The sequence below is a fragment of the Diorhabda sublineata genome, chromosome 6, assembly GCF_026230105.1.
Source record: "Diorhabda sublineata isolate icDioSubl1.1 chromosome 6, icDioSubl1.1, whole genome shotgun sequence".
Classification (NCBI taxonomy): Eukaryota; Metazoa; Arthropoda; class Insecta; order Coleoptera; family Chrysomelidae; genus Diorhabda; species Diorhabda sublineata.
In genome coordinates, this window is record NC_079479.1 from 25,886,642 (window position 1) to 25,901,213 (window position 14,572).

At 30.4% G+C, this 14,572-nt stretch overlaps 3 protein-coding genes across 3 annotated transcripts; 2 read left to right on the forward strand and 1 right to left on the reverse strand.

Moving 5' to 3' along the window:
• The first annotated feature begins 154 nt into the window (after positions 1-154).
• Positions 155-2,887, forward strand: LOC130445620 (clarin-3-like). The gene is made up of 4 exons (XM_056781353.1): positions 155-481; positions 1,157-1,339; positions 1,818-2,130; positions 2,689-2,887. The coding sequence occupies exons 1-4, from the start codon at positions 256-258 to the stop codon at positions 2,825-2,827; spliced, it is 861 nt and encodes a 286-aa protein (XP_056637331.1). The 5' UTR covers positions 155-255; the 3' UTR covers positions 2,828-2,887.
• Positions 2,888-3,937: 1,050 nt separating this feature from the next.
• On the forward strand, positions 3,938-8,317 carry LOC130445444 (uncharacterized). Its single transcript, XM_056781058.1, has 4 exons — positions 3,938-5,176; positions 6,149-6,337; positions 7,425-7,560; positions 8,082-8,317. Exons 1-4 carry the CDS (start codon positions 4,957-4,959, stop codon positions 8,212-8,214), a joined length of 678 nt encoding a protein of 225 aa, XP_056637036.1. The 5' UTR covers positions 3,938-4,956; the 3' UTR covers positions 8,215-8,317.
• A 94-nt stretch (positions 8,318-8,411) lies between these two features.
• Positions 8,412-14,568, reverse strand: LOC130445443 (eukaryotic translation initiation factor 3 subunit A). The gene is made up of 11 exons (XM_056781057.1): positions 14,347-14,568; positions 14,018-14,254; positions 13,255-13,952; positions 12,992-13,200; positions 12,126-12,297; positions 11,621-11,905; positions 11,350-11,565; positions 10,948-11,295; positions 10,093-10,891; positions 9,684-10,037; positions 8,412-8,637 (listed from the first exon to the last, which is right to left on the reverse strand). The coding sequence occupies exons 2-11, from the start codon at positions 14,064-14,066 to the stop codon at positions 8,570-8,572; spliced, it is 3,198 nt and encodes a 1,065-aa protein (XP_056637035.1). The 5' UTR covers positions 14,067-14,254; positions 14,347-14,568; the 3' UTR covers positions 8,412-8,569.
• Between the last annotated feature and the right edge of the window lie 4 nt (positions 14,569-14,572).

The following is a 14,572-nucleotide window of genomic DNA, read 5'->3' on the forward strand; positions in this document are numbered from 1 at the left end:
CCTAAAAATCTTTTATTGATTAATCGGTAATTAATTGATTAAAAATCTTATTATTAATAAAAGTTTTAATTTTATATATGATATCAGATGAAATACAAGCACGCAATTGATATTAACGAATATCTAGTACATATCTGATAAGATAAACATTTTCAAGGGACCTAATAATCAGCATTGTTGTAAATAAATGAAATTCCACCCATATCGTCGACGTACAGATAATGTACGCAAAGTTATAATCGAAATAATAGTTTAATGGCTACTGTTAAGAAATTATTTATATTTTCAACTACTTTTTTGTCCGGAATCGCAGTTCTAATTACAATTATTTGTCTGGCAACGGAACAATGGATATACACTGATAAATTAAAAATCGTTTCCAAAGATAATTTCATCGGATATTATAATCATCTAAAATATGGATTATTTCAGGGAACCTATCGACAAGTGGTTCCTACAACAAATGCTTACCAAATTACGAGTAAGTTAAAAGTTATTTTGTCATAAATTAACATATATACCGGGTGGGCAACTAAAAAAAAGAACTAGGAGCATATTACAGCTTAAGGGGAGAAAAGTGGCCACGAGAAACACGTGGAAATTATTTTCAGAATTATATATCCACCATTAAATGGCGTATTTGAAAATACGGAATTAAAAAAGCAAATTTTTTCAAAAATTTACTCAATTCAGTAGCACTTTATATAAGATAATCGAATTCTTCAACTAATTAAGCGCATTTTCCATCTAACAAGTTTTCATCTATCACTTCAAATAAAAGGTGGGGGAGAGTGAGGATTTTCTTTTTAAAAAGTGCCTGTGAGGCCGGTTCTACTAAACCAATTTTTATAAACTTGATGTTGTTTGGAAGAGCTTTTGTCAAACAATACAAAATATATAAATTCTAAGCAATTAAATTAGTAATTGACCTATCTGTTTATATATTTTGTACTAGAAAAAAAATCTCTCAAAAAACATCAAGTTTATGAAAATCGGTTAAGCAGAACAGATTTAACAGGCATTTTGTCAAAATAAGTTTCCCACTCTACCCTACCTCTTATTTGAAAGGATACACTAAACCTTGTGCAATGAAAAATGCTCAAAATTTAACGAAGAATTCATTTATCAATATAATAAGATTTGATTACTTTTTCAGTCACGTGTTTAGCGGAAAAAAATATATGTGCGTTTATATGTGCAAACAGTACAGATATGAGATATTCAATTTTAAAGGATATTTACGATGGAAAGGACGTTAATATCAACATTGATAATTGCCCTAAAGTTTCAACGTACCATCAGTATTATAATAGACCCATTCAACTACATATTTCATCAAGTAAGTACAGTGAGTTACTAGTTTAGATCATGCAGTTACTTGTACTGCTACTCCAACTCCTATCCTCCCAAACGAAGTCTATAAAAGCCAATATCGACCGAAGTAACTTTATGGTCTAAAAATACTAGTCATTTTATATTCTTGTAAATAGGCCTAGGCTGCTGTGGCTATTCAGCTTTTTGATCATAGATATAGTAATATGTATGATTTGAAAAGACTTCAAATTCAGATGAATAATATTCGATTGCTACACGTGAAAGTGATAGTCCGTGTAACTGTAGATCTATGGCTTAAGTGTTCTTTGCAAATAAATATTCCAGGGCTGTACTTAAAAATACGATTTATCAAGAAAACTATATAAAAAGGCATTAAAAGTAGAAAAAAATACACAATTCTTTTAAAATCAGTCTATCTAGACAATGTAACATAAATATAAACGAAAAGAAACGTATATAGATTATTTTTTTGTATATTTCAGATTCTGTAGAAAAAATATACATCAATTGCGGAGTATGGGTATCGACGATACTCTTTTTGGTAATTTCAATTACATTCGGATTTATATCCGCTTCACTATCTTTATACAATACCGTCTCTAATCCCGTTCAGGTTTATTTAAGTATTTATGGATTATTTGTATACACTGCCATAGCAGCTTGTAGTAGTTCAATCGCTATCATATTATGGGGAATTCACTATCACAAAAACATATTTCACAATGTAGCTTTTTTTTATACTTTAACTGGCGAGATGTCATCTGATAAGACGGCATATTTGGGTTATTCTTATTGGTAAGTGAATTGTATTTGATTAAACTTAAATTGTAGGTGATAAATTAAAAAAAAACTGACAGAAAACGCTCAATACTTTTTATAATCATTAACGACCCTGTAGCTGAATATATTACTGATTTGCCCTATAGTATATCATTGGAGGTCATTTTAATTTAATTAAATGATATAAAGGCACGACTAAAGTGTGAAAAAATATCAAGGTATATAACAGCATTTTATATTTACTTTCGTTTTTTGCGAGTATAATTTGTGACCTTTGGAATTTGAATCCTATTATTTAAATTGTATGTTATAACCCATTTCACTTAACTTTAAGTTTAACATTTTTTGGTCCATCCAGTATACATATATATTATCAACGAATTAGTAAACAACAAGAATTCAGTTTATACTAGAACCCAATTTACCCTTTTTGTAATATAAACATCTTCTTTGGGTAATAAGCGATAAGGGTGTTTATCAGTCTTCTAGCCCCTGTTTTATCAGTAATGAGGCGAGAATGGCATTTTATTTCAATAAACAATATAACTATTTTTATTTAATTCATATTTTTAGGTTGAATTTGATTCCAATAGTATTATACATTTCCAGTATTTGTGTTTTGTACGCTAGGGAATATTTAATATCAAGGGATCCAAAACAAAAAATAGTACATAGGGAAGAACACGGAGATCCTATCATATATTTATATTAATTCTAATCTTTTATTGTTATTTATATCCAGTAACTATTAATTATACTAATTTAAAATTTTCATCTTTTTTTAACCCTTCCTTTAACTTACAAGTGTCAATATAAATTCTCATCACTTCACGATCTATTTTGCATTCAAAATTTGTTTTTTCAAGCACCTAACGTGATGATATTAGTTTCACGATCATATAGACAAAATAGACGGAACAACATTATTCAAAATATAAAAATCATTGAATTTGAATCAATCCTCAACTCAATAAAATTTTTGAATACGTTATATTAAAAGTTTTACTTATCTTTGTTAGCAACAAGAAATCCAAAATAATAAACACTTTTTAATAGAAGCACTCACGTTTTTCACAAACCAAATTTAAAAGTTATTTAAATCGAATTATAATATAATTAATTAATATACTCATATTTATAGAATATTAATAATAATTAAAACATTTTCATACTTCACTTTTCCCTCTAATAACAATTCACTGCAGACATTCTTCTACGTTTCAATGATAGTAATAAACTCGTCTGACGTGGTCCTCAAGCCACCGGTTGATGCACATTCTGATAAAACCAGTTGATCGGATGTAGTCTCCTACGCTTAGGTCACACAGTTATATTCAAAGTGATAAAATAAAATAAAACAAAACGATCTCCACTTTTATATTTCTTATTAGAAATAAAGTTTTTAAAAACAATTTAATTCGATCTATTAAGTAAAACTACAACAGTTGAAGTCGAGCAAAATAATGAAATAATACAATATAATTTAAAGTACAAAGATAATTCACATATTTTGATTATATGTATTGCAGGTGCCTTTTGATAATAGCTTAGACATAAATCTCGCACGATTTTATTCTTCTGGTAGTTTTTAATGATTTAAAAACAAGAATTAAAAACAATTATAATTGTTTTAAGTTAATCAGAAATTTTTCTCAGGTAATCACTTATTAAATTATCAGAATAGAATAGATATAGATAAAGAGTGGTATATCGAAGTTTTTTCTCTCTCTATTATCAGTGCTTATACTAAATCCCATATCTCGTTCCCTTTATCTTTAATATTAACTGTATGAAAACAAATAGGAATACCAAAAATTAGTTATAATCAAAGTATATCAAAGGATAATTTATCAATAATTTTAATAATATTAAAGCACACTTTTGACACATCCTATATACGTATCTACGTAGAGAGGAATTTATGGGTGAGTGGCACGATTGAATTTCAAATTAATAATTACTAATTATGTTTTAAAGGTACGGAAATTACCGAAATTTGACGAGTTTGAATCGCATCAGAGTTGTATTAAAACGTTTTTGGCTCCAACAAGTATATTTATTAAATTTAACTGTTTCTGATTTCAAAGACATCCTGAAAAATATTTAGGCCGAAAATCAAATTTTTCTCAAATATATCTTATCCCAATTCATAAGAAAAGAAATATTTTGAAATTAACCACGTTAAAGCAAATGAAATTCTTGTCTAAAGGGAAGTAGTTAAAAATTAAATTAATAATCATCAAACGAAATCTAGAAATTATTATATAAAAAAAACAGGAAGAAAATAGGTGAATTTATCCGCAATATTTCTTACCTGTCATCTGTTTATCACAATTAGTTTGAGATATATATGCGCATTGATCTGCGTGGAAACTTTAATATAATTTCCGTATTCTGGGTACTGACCTGTGTCTTCTACCTGTTACCATCAAGTCACGTAAACTTGCAAATACTACCATTGTATTAGTAACAATCTTGGAATGACTAGAATAATTTAAATTACCTCTTAAAAATCTCATAATTGTATTGAAAAACTTTCGATGACAGTGTGTGTAAATTTTAGTGATCTTCGATATTTAATTAGAAATATTCGTGTCAAAATTTCAAAAAAATATGTAGAACAAGAAATATGACAACGTATTAATCTCACTTAATGAGATATAGTTTTTGATTGCCTTGTGCTTGTTGTGATGATTATAAATGTGATTTAATGTATATCCGAGTGGAGTGTATAGAAATCGTTACTAAAAACTTAAATTTCGGCAAAATAACATTTTAAGGTTAAATAGTGTACTACTAATTCCATATATTTATTAATTAAAATTCTGACGATGTTTTAAAATGAGTTACTTCAAGAAAGGAATGATTTTCATAACTTTTTTTGTGGCTTGTATATCCATGGCTCTATTAGTAGCTGGTTTAGGGACGAAACATTGGGTCAACGCAAGAGCCAAGAGGATAAGAAATCCTTTAGAAAGTGATGGTAAAATACATTTTGGATTATTTGATGGGAAAAAGGAACTGAACGTAGCCTACGGCTGGAGGACATACGAAATCGACGGTAAGTGAGTAGATTTAAGATGAAATTTATAGGTATTACTAGATATTATACCGATTTTATACTGCATAAATGTAGGTAGTAATGATTTCTCCAACTTTTTTAGTTTTTCTGTTGTTTTTGTTGAAAAATGGATTTTAAGTTTGTTTTGGCGAAAAGCCTCAAAATACTTCGTTTCGTGTTTTTTTTTAAGTTTTAGAATATAGGAATCTGGTAATTAGTTTCACTTCAATAATTTTCAATGTGGTCACATCTTATGAACTCTTGTTTTCATTTGTCAACATAAAAACGTGACGGCGATACTGATTCTATTGTGATGTAATGTCTATTGTTGATATATAACTTTTGCATTACTAATTAGATCGTCTATGAATGTTATTAACTTTTCTATTAATTGAGACTAAATTAAACAAACGAGTGTGTGGCAAAAAAATCGTTACAATACCTCGTTGAAATTCTAGTGAAAAATCTAGATATTTTGTTCTCATAACCAATCAAATATTAATATGAACTGTGATTTATTAGATCACTTCAGAAAAACTAACCTTTACTCATCTGTGGTAAATCCATAGAAATATATTAGAATAGTTAATTTTTATTTAATAACCAAAGAAATGTCAATAAGATCAGAGGTTTATTAGAACACTTTCTGTCATCTGTAGTAAATCCATAGAAATATTACAAAATCTCTATGGATAAATCCAACCTTGTTAATAATTTAATATTTTGTTACTGTTTATTTTACTTTGGGACGAGTGGAAGCCATGATGTAATGGCGAGAATCCGCATAATGTTGAAGCTTAATGAGTGTATTATATATGTATGTATTATGTATGACAGATTGTAGGAGAAAATTGAATATTATGAAGATGCTTACAGGATCCTCCACTTAAGAGCTACCCTTTTTTCCCAAAAATGATTGATGATGAAGTAAAAAAAAACAGCAACTTTCAGTTCCCTCTGTCTTTATTACAGTTATAAACCTCTTAAAATATGAACCAGAATTTTTGTCTTACGGTTTTTGGATTGGGACGACGACGGCGGTTTGCTCTGGTTTATTGTTTTCTGGACTGAGCGCTCTTTTTGCTGCTATCAACACCGTTACTACAACCTCGCGATGTCGAACTAAAGTAATCGGACTCTATTTTTGGAACTTTCTTGCAGGTATGTATCAAAATAATTGAATATACGAGGTGTAATAAAAAAATTCAATTGTCCACGGAAAACCTGTGATTCCCCCGTGATTTACGTCTTAATTTTCTTCGAAACGGAAAGAAAGACATTCGTAAAATGGCTTTCTTCATCAAAACAACGCATCGTGTCACAAATCGATTATGATTCGTCAGTTTTTGGCCGCTATCTGTCCACATCCGGTTTATTTACCAGGTTTAGCACCAGGCGACTTCTAACTTTATTCTCCCCCCATATCTTTCGTTATGATACATGAGTGTTTTTATATAAAAAATTTGCTCAGATAAGTGATTGTACGATTCTAATTACCAATATTTCGTGCCGATAGGGGAAAAAATCATATTCTTTATGTTGTACAGATTTTTTAATTATAATTGATATTTGCGATAAATTTGATGATTTCAATACTTGGGAATTTGAACAATACTCTTTGCAATGAGAATGGACCTTAAAACTTAATTTGAAATTTAAAACATTTACGAAGAAAGTGAATAAAAAGAGATAAAAATAAGAATTTCTCATTGAGGAATTTCAAAATTATTATAAAAAAACATATTTGGATGAAATATTGAAAGTATCAAATTCAAAAATAATTCATTTGACTCGCTGCACATTTTGGATGATCTTATTGATCTATGCATTGCTATTATGTAATTTATTTGATTTTTATTAAATACAAATCTCAATTATATGTTGAAATAAGTTTATTTAAATTAGATTACAGGGTGTATCGTTATAAAAATTGCAGTTATATTTTGAGATTGGTTGATTTTGATTTGTCTTTGGAAAATTATGAAATTTCATATTTGAATGAAATATTAAAAGTACCTTATTCAAGAGTAGTTCATTTGAGCCAGTGTGCAAATTTTGGATGATATTATTGCTTTGTAGACTACTATTCATGACAATTTGCAATTTGCTTTATTTTTATTGGATACAAGGTGTATTGTTATAAAAATTCCAGTTTTATTTTGAAATTGCTAGTTTTTTTATATCATACTAAAAAAGAGTTTTTATATAATAACATATTAATAGTCTGATAATAAAATACACATTTTAGTTGTCAGCGATGTCTTAGCTGTATGCTTATGGATCGCTCAGTTTTTTTTACACATCCAGTATAGCGTTTTGTCTCGAGAAGACAGAGATAACGAGTGGACTTCAGAACATATGGCAGAACTTGGATATTCCTTCTGGTAAGTTGAGTTGATAATCATACATCTCTAGAAAACAATTTTTTCACTTACCTTGTATATCACTAAGCATTTTTATGCCCTTCCAATACAAGTTGTCATTCCCCACTAAAAACTATCAAAGAAAGAGTCCAACTACACTACATGTCACTAGGAAGGGATTCAACCCTAAAACGACCTGGACCATTTCAGCTATAGCTCACTATTCCAATTAGGACATGTTTGAACTCAAACATTAATCCAATTTTGTCATTACAGCTCAGTAGATTGTATCATCCTTTACAGTTGATGGTAGAGTGCTCCCTAAGTCAAAAAACCCTCTTATATTGGAGTGTTCCTGATAGAAGCTACCTTCAGCTAAGCTATTCATCTTTGATACATTACAGATGTTCCATTATTTGGTATTGCAACTTGGAGTCCTTTGTTCATTGTTTTCTTATTATTTAGTCGTGGGCCCTTTTTGATCAGTAAATTTAGATATTCATTGAGTTTTTTTTTTGGAAAAAATGTACTTTTTGTTTTAGGTTCGTCGTTGGTGCTGCCGTATCTTCATTTATCAACATTATAATTCTTGTAATAGCGAATACAGAAAGAGAAGTTGATACAATTATTCCAGTTTTAGAAGAAAAAACTAACGGAGCCATTATGTTATATTAATATTAAATATTGCTTTGTAAATAAATCGCTCTATAACTTTTTTAATGTTTTGTATAAACTATTTATTAAAATTAAATTTGAAATAAATTATATATTTAACCTATTTTCAATATTGAGAGTACACTATTCTGACGAGGACCAAATAAGTCAAAATCAGTCTTTATACGCCCCAAATTTTGTAATTTTCGAATTTTTTAAGGGAGGAAAAATAGATTACATAATTTTTAAGCTGATTTATTACACAGATTTGCTAGAATACCAAAAAACTAATGAATTACTACCATTTTTCCGTGATAACCACTAAATAAAAAGTAACAGTTATATTGAATATACTATGCTCTACTTAACAATACAGTTAACGCCTTTTCACTACTTGAGACCACCCGGCTTCACCTTCTTGCTGCGGGGATTGTTGGTGGATAGCTGAAAACCAAAATAAAGTAAATTTGAGCAAGAATTTTCGAGAAAAACAACAAATAATCGTCCAGTGATTATGATTCTAGAAAATAAATTCCAAAAAAACAAATTTGACAATAATTTTTTAATTAAATGGAGATAATTAAGGTGGTAAATTTGAAAAAAAGTTGTAGAGATAGATTATTGGGGCTGATCCATTTCAACAAGAGGATTGAGAGTTTTTGTGACAAGCAACTCGGCTAGTGGTTTTGAATCATTATTATTATTACAATATCTTAGCTTATGGTGCTTTTAAAATTAACCAACAGAGGAAACAAAAGCTAAAGACAAATCCTCATTTACACATTTCTACTGGTGAACAGGAGTAAAAATCCAGGGGAACAATTAGGTTTTATTAAAATTTTCATGATGATCTATTTAAAGTTCCATTGAGATGATTATAATTAAGCAGATTACAGATTTTACAATATGTTTAATTCGTTATCTTGAACTTCTAGAACGAAAATGTAGTCTATGACTGATCTTCCAGATCCAAATGTTATTTTCTACCCTAACTTCTCTACTGTATTATACATTATTTTGTATATTGTACTACCCCTCTAAACTTTCTCTATTTGACTTCTATATTAATACCATTAATACTATTTCCCACGCTTCTACACTTTTTCCAAACATAAGTTTTGATTTTCTTCTATATTAATACCATTATCATAGTTTCTCATCTTCTACACTTTCTCCAATCATTCTTTTTAATTTTCTTCTATATTAATACTATGTTTCTAGTTTCTATTTATTCAATTTTAAATGATAAATGTTGCTCTTTAGTACGTCTTCATTACATTTTGTCAATATCGGTTTTTTATAATCCTTACCATAGAATTTACTATCGATTTTGTCTCGTACCATTTAATTTTTTTATCCTGTTGAAATAATTTTACTTTGGAAATATTGGAAATCATTTAAAAATAAACAGTTTGATGTTTCGAATTTGATACCAGATTTTCCTAGTTTGATAAGAACCACTTGGAGAGAAATAAAAGTTAACCACTTACGTTTCTCTTTGGTCATTGGAGTTCCTCTTCTTTCGTCTTTTCTTGGTTCGTCTCTACGATCGTTATCCTTATTCCTCCAAGCGTCCGAAGGACCATCTTTTCTTATAGTAGCTCTCCTCGGTGGTTCGTCATCAGTCTTTGAACGCCAACTTTCTTCACCACCTCCTCTTCTATTATCATCTCTTCGATCTTTATTATCTCTCGTGAATCTATCTCTATCTCCAAATCTATCGTTTTTATCGTAACCACCACGACGTTCGTCACGTTTATCGTCGCGCTCTTGTCTTTCATCTTTTTTATCTTCTGATCTCCAACTGTCCTTTGATTGCCCTTCTTGAGCAGCACGAAAACGAGCTACAAAACAACATAATTTATTTAGACTTAACCAATAATTAATATAAATACATACGTCTCCAGACTTCGCTCTTTTTTGGTTCATCTGCTATAGTTTTCTCCCCGCTCCTCCAAGAACTAGCATCCCTCTTCGAAGTATCCTTCCTCCAATAATCCTTCGATTTATCACCGACAATCTCCTTTTCTTTAGCCAGTTTCTTTTCGATTTCTTCTTCCCTAGCTCTCTGTTTAGCCGCTGTTCTTTCCAAGCTCTCTTGATGTTCTCTCCTCTTCCTTTCGTTTTCTTCTCTTTCCAATCTTTCTTTTTCTTCGCGTTCTTTTCTCAATTGTTCCTCGATTCTTTGACGTTCCTCTTCTTCGCGTCGTCGTTTTTCGGCCGCTCTGCGCTCGTTCTCTTCTTCTTTTTCTTTCAAATACTGTATACGTCTTTCTTCTTTTCTTTGTTGTTTCCTATTCATTAATCTTTTCTTTCTCTCGTCTGATAGACGTTGTTCAAATTCTTTCAGTTTATCTTCGTAAACTATGTTTCTTTCTTTCTTCAGTTTAGTTATGAATTCGTCTTTATCGGCTCTCATGCGTAAAAGTCGGTCTCTTGTAGCTACTGCTAGTTTTCTTTCTTCGATAGCAGCTTCGATTCTTTCTTTTTCCTGTTGTTCCCAGAAGTTTTGGTCTTGGAGTTGACGTTCTTTCATATTAGCTTGCAACAGAGGAATTTCTTCTAAACGTTTAGCACGTTCGAAATAATCCACTTTCTTTTCTTGTGATTTCAATTTCGCTTGCAGTTCTCTGCGTTCTTTTTGTAATTCTTCCGCTTCTTTTGCTGCTATTTGATCTGCGTCTAGTTTCTTTATATCCTAAAGTTGAATATATTTAATTTGAAATAAAAAAAAAATAATAATTAAAAACCTACATCTTCATCTAATTTCTTTAGTATCTTCTGCCCGTGTCCCGTTTGACTAATTTGTTGTAATTTTTCTTTTAAATGTCTATCTTTGATTTGTTGTATTTCATTAAGCGCCCTTTTTCTTTCCCTTTCTTCCCTTTCTTGATCTAAACGTTTCTGTTCGGCGAGAATGTGTTGTCTTTGCATTTCTTCTAATCTCTTTTGTTCTTCTTCTTCCCTAACTGTATTTAATCTTTCAATGTATTCTTTTCGGTCTTCGATGATCTTATGTCTTTGTAAAATCTTTTGATGTTCTCTAACTTTAGTTTCGTGGTAATTTTGTACCATTATAGCTCTTGCTTTTTCCCTTTCAGCCTAAAAAACATTAATAATTAATAAAATAAAAATAATTAATTTTAAATGTATTACTTTCTTTTTGTTGGGGTTTATAACTTGTATGGCTTGATTTAGTACTGTTGACATATTAACAAGTTGATTTCTGACTTGTTCACTGGGCATAACTTGTAAAGTAGGACCTTCCGGTTTATCCTCCCTTTGACTTTCACTTAAATCCATTCCGAAATGAATACAATTCTTTCCGTGATCGATTCTGATTTGCATATCGTTGTGTCTAACACAATCGACCTAGAGTAAAAATGAATAATCATCTTGAGAACTTCAGTAAAACCAAATAACTCACCAAGAGTCTTTCCAAATGGAAAGGGGTAGTGAATTTAGCGATTTGTAGTAACCTAGCGAATTCTATAGTTTGATAAACTTGAGCAATCTGTCTAACTAATCGAACCAGAGTAACATCTTGTAAAGCTGGTACATATTGCTCCAAAGATGAATTATCTTCAGATTCAAGTGAAACAATCACTTCGTGTACGCGTTGGCATAATAATAAGGGATGAAAATCGACTTCTAACCAGTTGTACAGCTCTTGAAGTTGAGGACTTGCTAGATTAACTACGTTAACACGTACCTAAAACGATAACACTATTTGAAAGTCATTTCACAGAAAAAAATTAATAAAAGTCTGTCAAAAGATTCATTCATGTTGAGACCTTACTGTGACATTCCAACCCAAGGGTCAATGCACTCAAAGGAGTATCTACTATCTAACCTAGCTACAGCTACTGTATATATTGTAATTGTTTACATTTAATTTGGATGCAAAATTATTTGAAATGCAGTATACTTACAAGATCTTTGAGGAGACTAGCTCTACTTGGAGTTTGAACGAGTCCTAAAAGTACAGCTAAACGTTGGGCCTTTTCCAATGGGGATTTATCAGTTTCGATAAATCTATCAAATTCCGGATGGGCTGATGGTAGTGGAATGGCTAAAGTAGCTATTAAGACCCTACATGCCATCCTTTATGTAACAAATAAAAGAGTTTGTTAATAAATAATACACGTCCAGCAAAAATTGCATTTTTTAGTATTAAAAAATATTATAACAAATCTGAGTGAAAAATTACCATGTTATGGTCAAAATAAAACTTTTTTTCTAATATTTTCAGTTATAACCACTATTCTATCAAAAAACACGAAAAATACTAAAAAAGGTGGCATCGTTTTCTTTATTCTATTGTATTTGAGTTGCAATTTTATGAAGAAATTGTTACTCTCTTAAATATACTGGGGTTGAAGTGCTCCAAATTGCAAAAATCGGTCTTGATTTATCGCAGTAACACACCCAGTCCTGATCTAGTGCTTTTCTCTTTTATTTTGTCTCAGTACTTTTTTAATGTTCTAGAAATTGAAGATTTGGTCACTGAAACATTGTACATCTCTGATCAAGGTATTAGTCTTCAGGTTGTGAGGTTGTGGTAGTGGAAGTTTTTCATGTTAGTTTCCAAAAAAAAAAAAATTCATTTCAGATAGAAACAACAAACTAAATTTGGTAAAAGAAATCTAAGTACAATTATTGGAAGTTTTAACCAAATAATCGATTATTTTTGATATTTTGTTGGGAAGTTTATGAGTATTTAATTACACTAAAAAATAAAAAAATAGTAATTTAAATAACAAATTTAACAAATAATTTGTGAAATTTTAATAATTACCTTTGCAATTCCTCCGGAGTTATATTTTTCTTCATTTCCTTTGACAATTGGAAAAGTTTGAACAGCGCAGCAGCGTGAAAAAGATAATTTCCAGCTTTCCAAAATACCATAGCCAACTTCTGGTAATAGTTAGCCATTGTTTTGGGTACAGGACTCTTCTTGGAAAGATTCATCAAGTTATGAATATCTTCTATGGCTTTATACGCTTCCTAAGGATAAAATTCGGTCAATTATGGTATAATTTTTATATTTATTCAACATACCTGCCATAATTCCATTTGTATAGCGTAATCAAGTTGATGTAGTCTGGTTTCAAGATTCAGTTGCTGAGTTTCGGGTTTTGACATTGAAACATTAGCTACTTGAGTAGGTAACTTGCAAATATCCTCAAGATGTTTTCTCAATTTATCGCAGAGCTTCCTGAATTCCGTTTTCCTGTTGTATTTCAAACAAAACTGGAAAGCCATTCTAGCGATGTCGTGATACAAATTTTCCACATGAGCATTGGTACGTAGGAGTTCCAAACATTGGCAATATGATTCCCATAAAAATTTAACCCACGGGGTGAGAATAGTACGATCCGAACGATCTTGAGCATCTTCTCCGGATACGGCACTCAATAAGATACTTTCGGGAGTTGCCAAGTTATCTAAATCGTCTATGTCGATAACCGCTTGAGTGGATTGCTCTCTTGCATTTTCAGTTTTTTCTTCTGCCATTCTCAAATATCCTCGTATTACATTCTCAAGTGAACCGACGTTAACTGATTGAAACATATTCCTATATTGGAATAGACCTTCTTTCGCGATATGAGACTTTTTCAATTCCACACAAAGATCTAAATATTTGAACATAATAGGTTCTAAAACGGATTCTGACCAATTGTATGCCCATTTTTTATTCCGAAATACCTCTTGTAAAGTATCGAGTGCCCTAGCTGGTTTTCCCACTTCAATAAATTCTGTAAAAATAGAATTTATTTGCATTAGTAAGGTTTCCATATGTGGTATTCCGTTTTCGACTTACCGTTGGCACGCTTCAGGGCGTTTTCAGGTCTTTGACTGTATCTTGCCATCGTGATATATTATTTCTTAATTCACCTCACATTTAAAGCAAACCAAACAATGTAATAATCTGCGAATTTCGTCAAGTATCAATCAAGACAAAATTCAGACAAAATGGCAGGAACTGGTATAACCTGTATGTATCTCACCGGAAATGCTCTCTTCTTCTGATTCTGATATCCCTTCAATTAGTCGATAACTATTAACAAATTTAATGCTTTAAAATATAAAATTTTATTATATAAACAGTTTGAAGGATAACTAAATTCGATTAAAAGAAGATTCTTTTACCAAATCTCAACTCGACGTCTAAAAAAACTTTATTAAAATATTAACAGATATCTAAAATAATATTTTTTTTATTTTTTGACATTAGAGTGATTTGTTAGTGTTCTGCAATGCTATATTATCAATTTTTATGAATATTTTTAACAAATTCTATTTGTCAAAAACTAACATTTATTTATTATTTCTAAAAATTATACTAATTTAATATTATAGATAACGCGTCTCAACT

Excerpts from the sequence above, each read along its gene's own strand:
- LOC130445620 (XM_056781353.1), top strand. The coding sequence starts at position 256 with ATGGCTACTGTTAAGAAATTATTTATATTTTCAACTACTTTTTTGTCC. Across the intron at positions 482-1,156 it reads AAATGCTTACCAAATTACGA|TCACGTGTTTAGCGGAAAAA; the intron begins GTAAGTTAAAAG and ends TTACTTTTTCAG. Across the intron at positions 1,340-1,817 it reads TCAACTACATATTTCATCAA|ATTCTGTAGAAAAAATATAC; the intron begins GTAAGTACAGTG and ends TGTATATTTCAG.
- LOC130445444 (XM_056781058.1), top strand. The coding sequence starts at position 4,957 with ATGAGTTACTTCAAGAAAGGAATGATTTTCATAACTTTTTTTGTGGCT. Across the intron at positions 5,177-6,148 it reads GAGGACATACGAAATCGACG|TTATAAACCTCTTAAAATAT; the intron begins GTAAGTGAGTAG and ends TCTTTATTACAG. Across the intron at positions 7,561-8,081 it reads GAACTTGGATATTCCTTCTG|GTTCGTCGTTGGTGCTGCCG; the intron begins GTAAGTTGAGTT and ends TTTTTGTTTTAG.
- LOC130445443 (XM_056781057.1), bottom strand. The coding sequence starts at position 14,066 with ATGGCAAGATACAGTCAAAGACCTGAAAACGCCCTGAAGCGTGCCAAC. Across the intron at positions 12,298-12,991 it reads ACTCCGGAGGAATTGCAAAG|GATGGCATGTAGGGTCTTAA; the intron begins GTAATTATTAAA and ends TGTTACATAAAG. Across the intron at positions 11,296-11,349 it reads TAAACCCCAACAAAAAGAAA|GCTGAAAGGGAAAAAGCAAG; the intron begins GTAATACATTTA and ends AATGTTTTTTAG.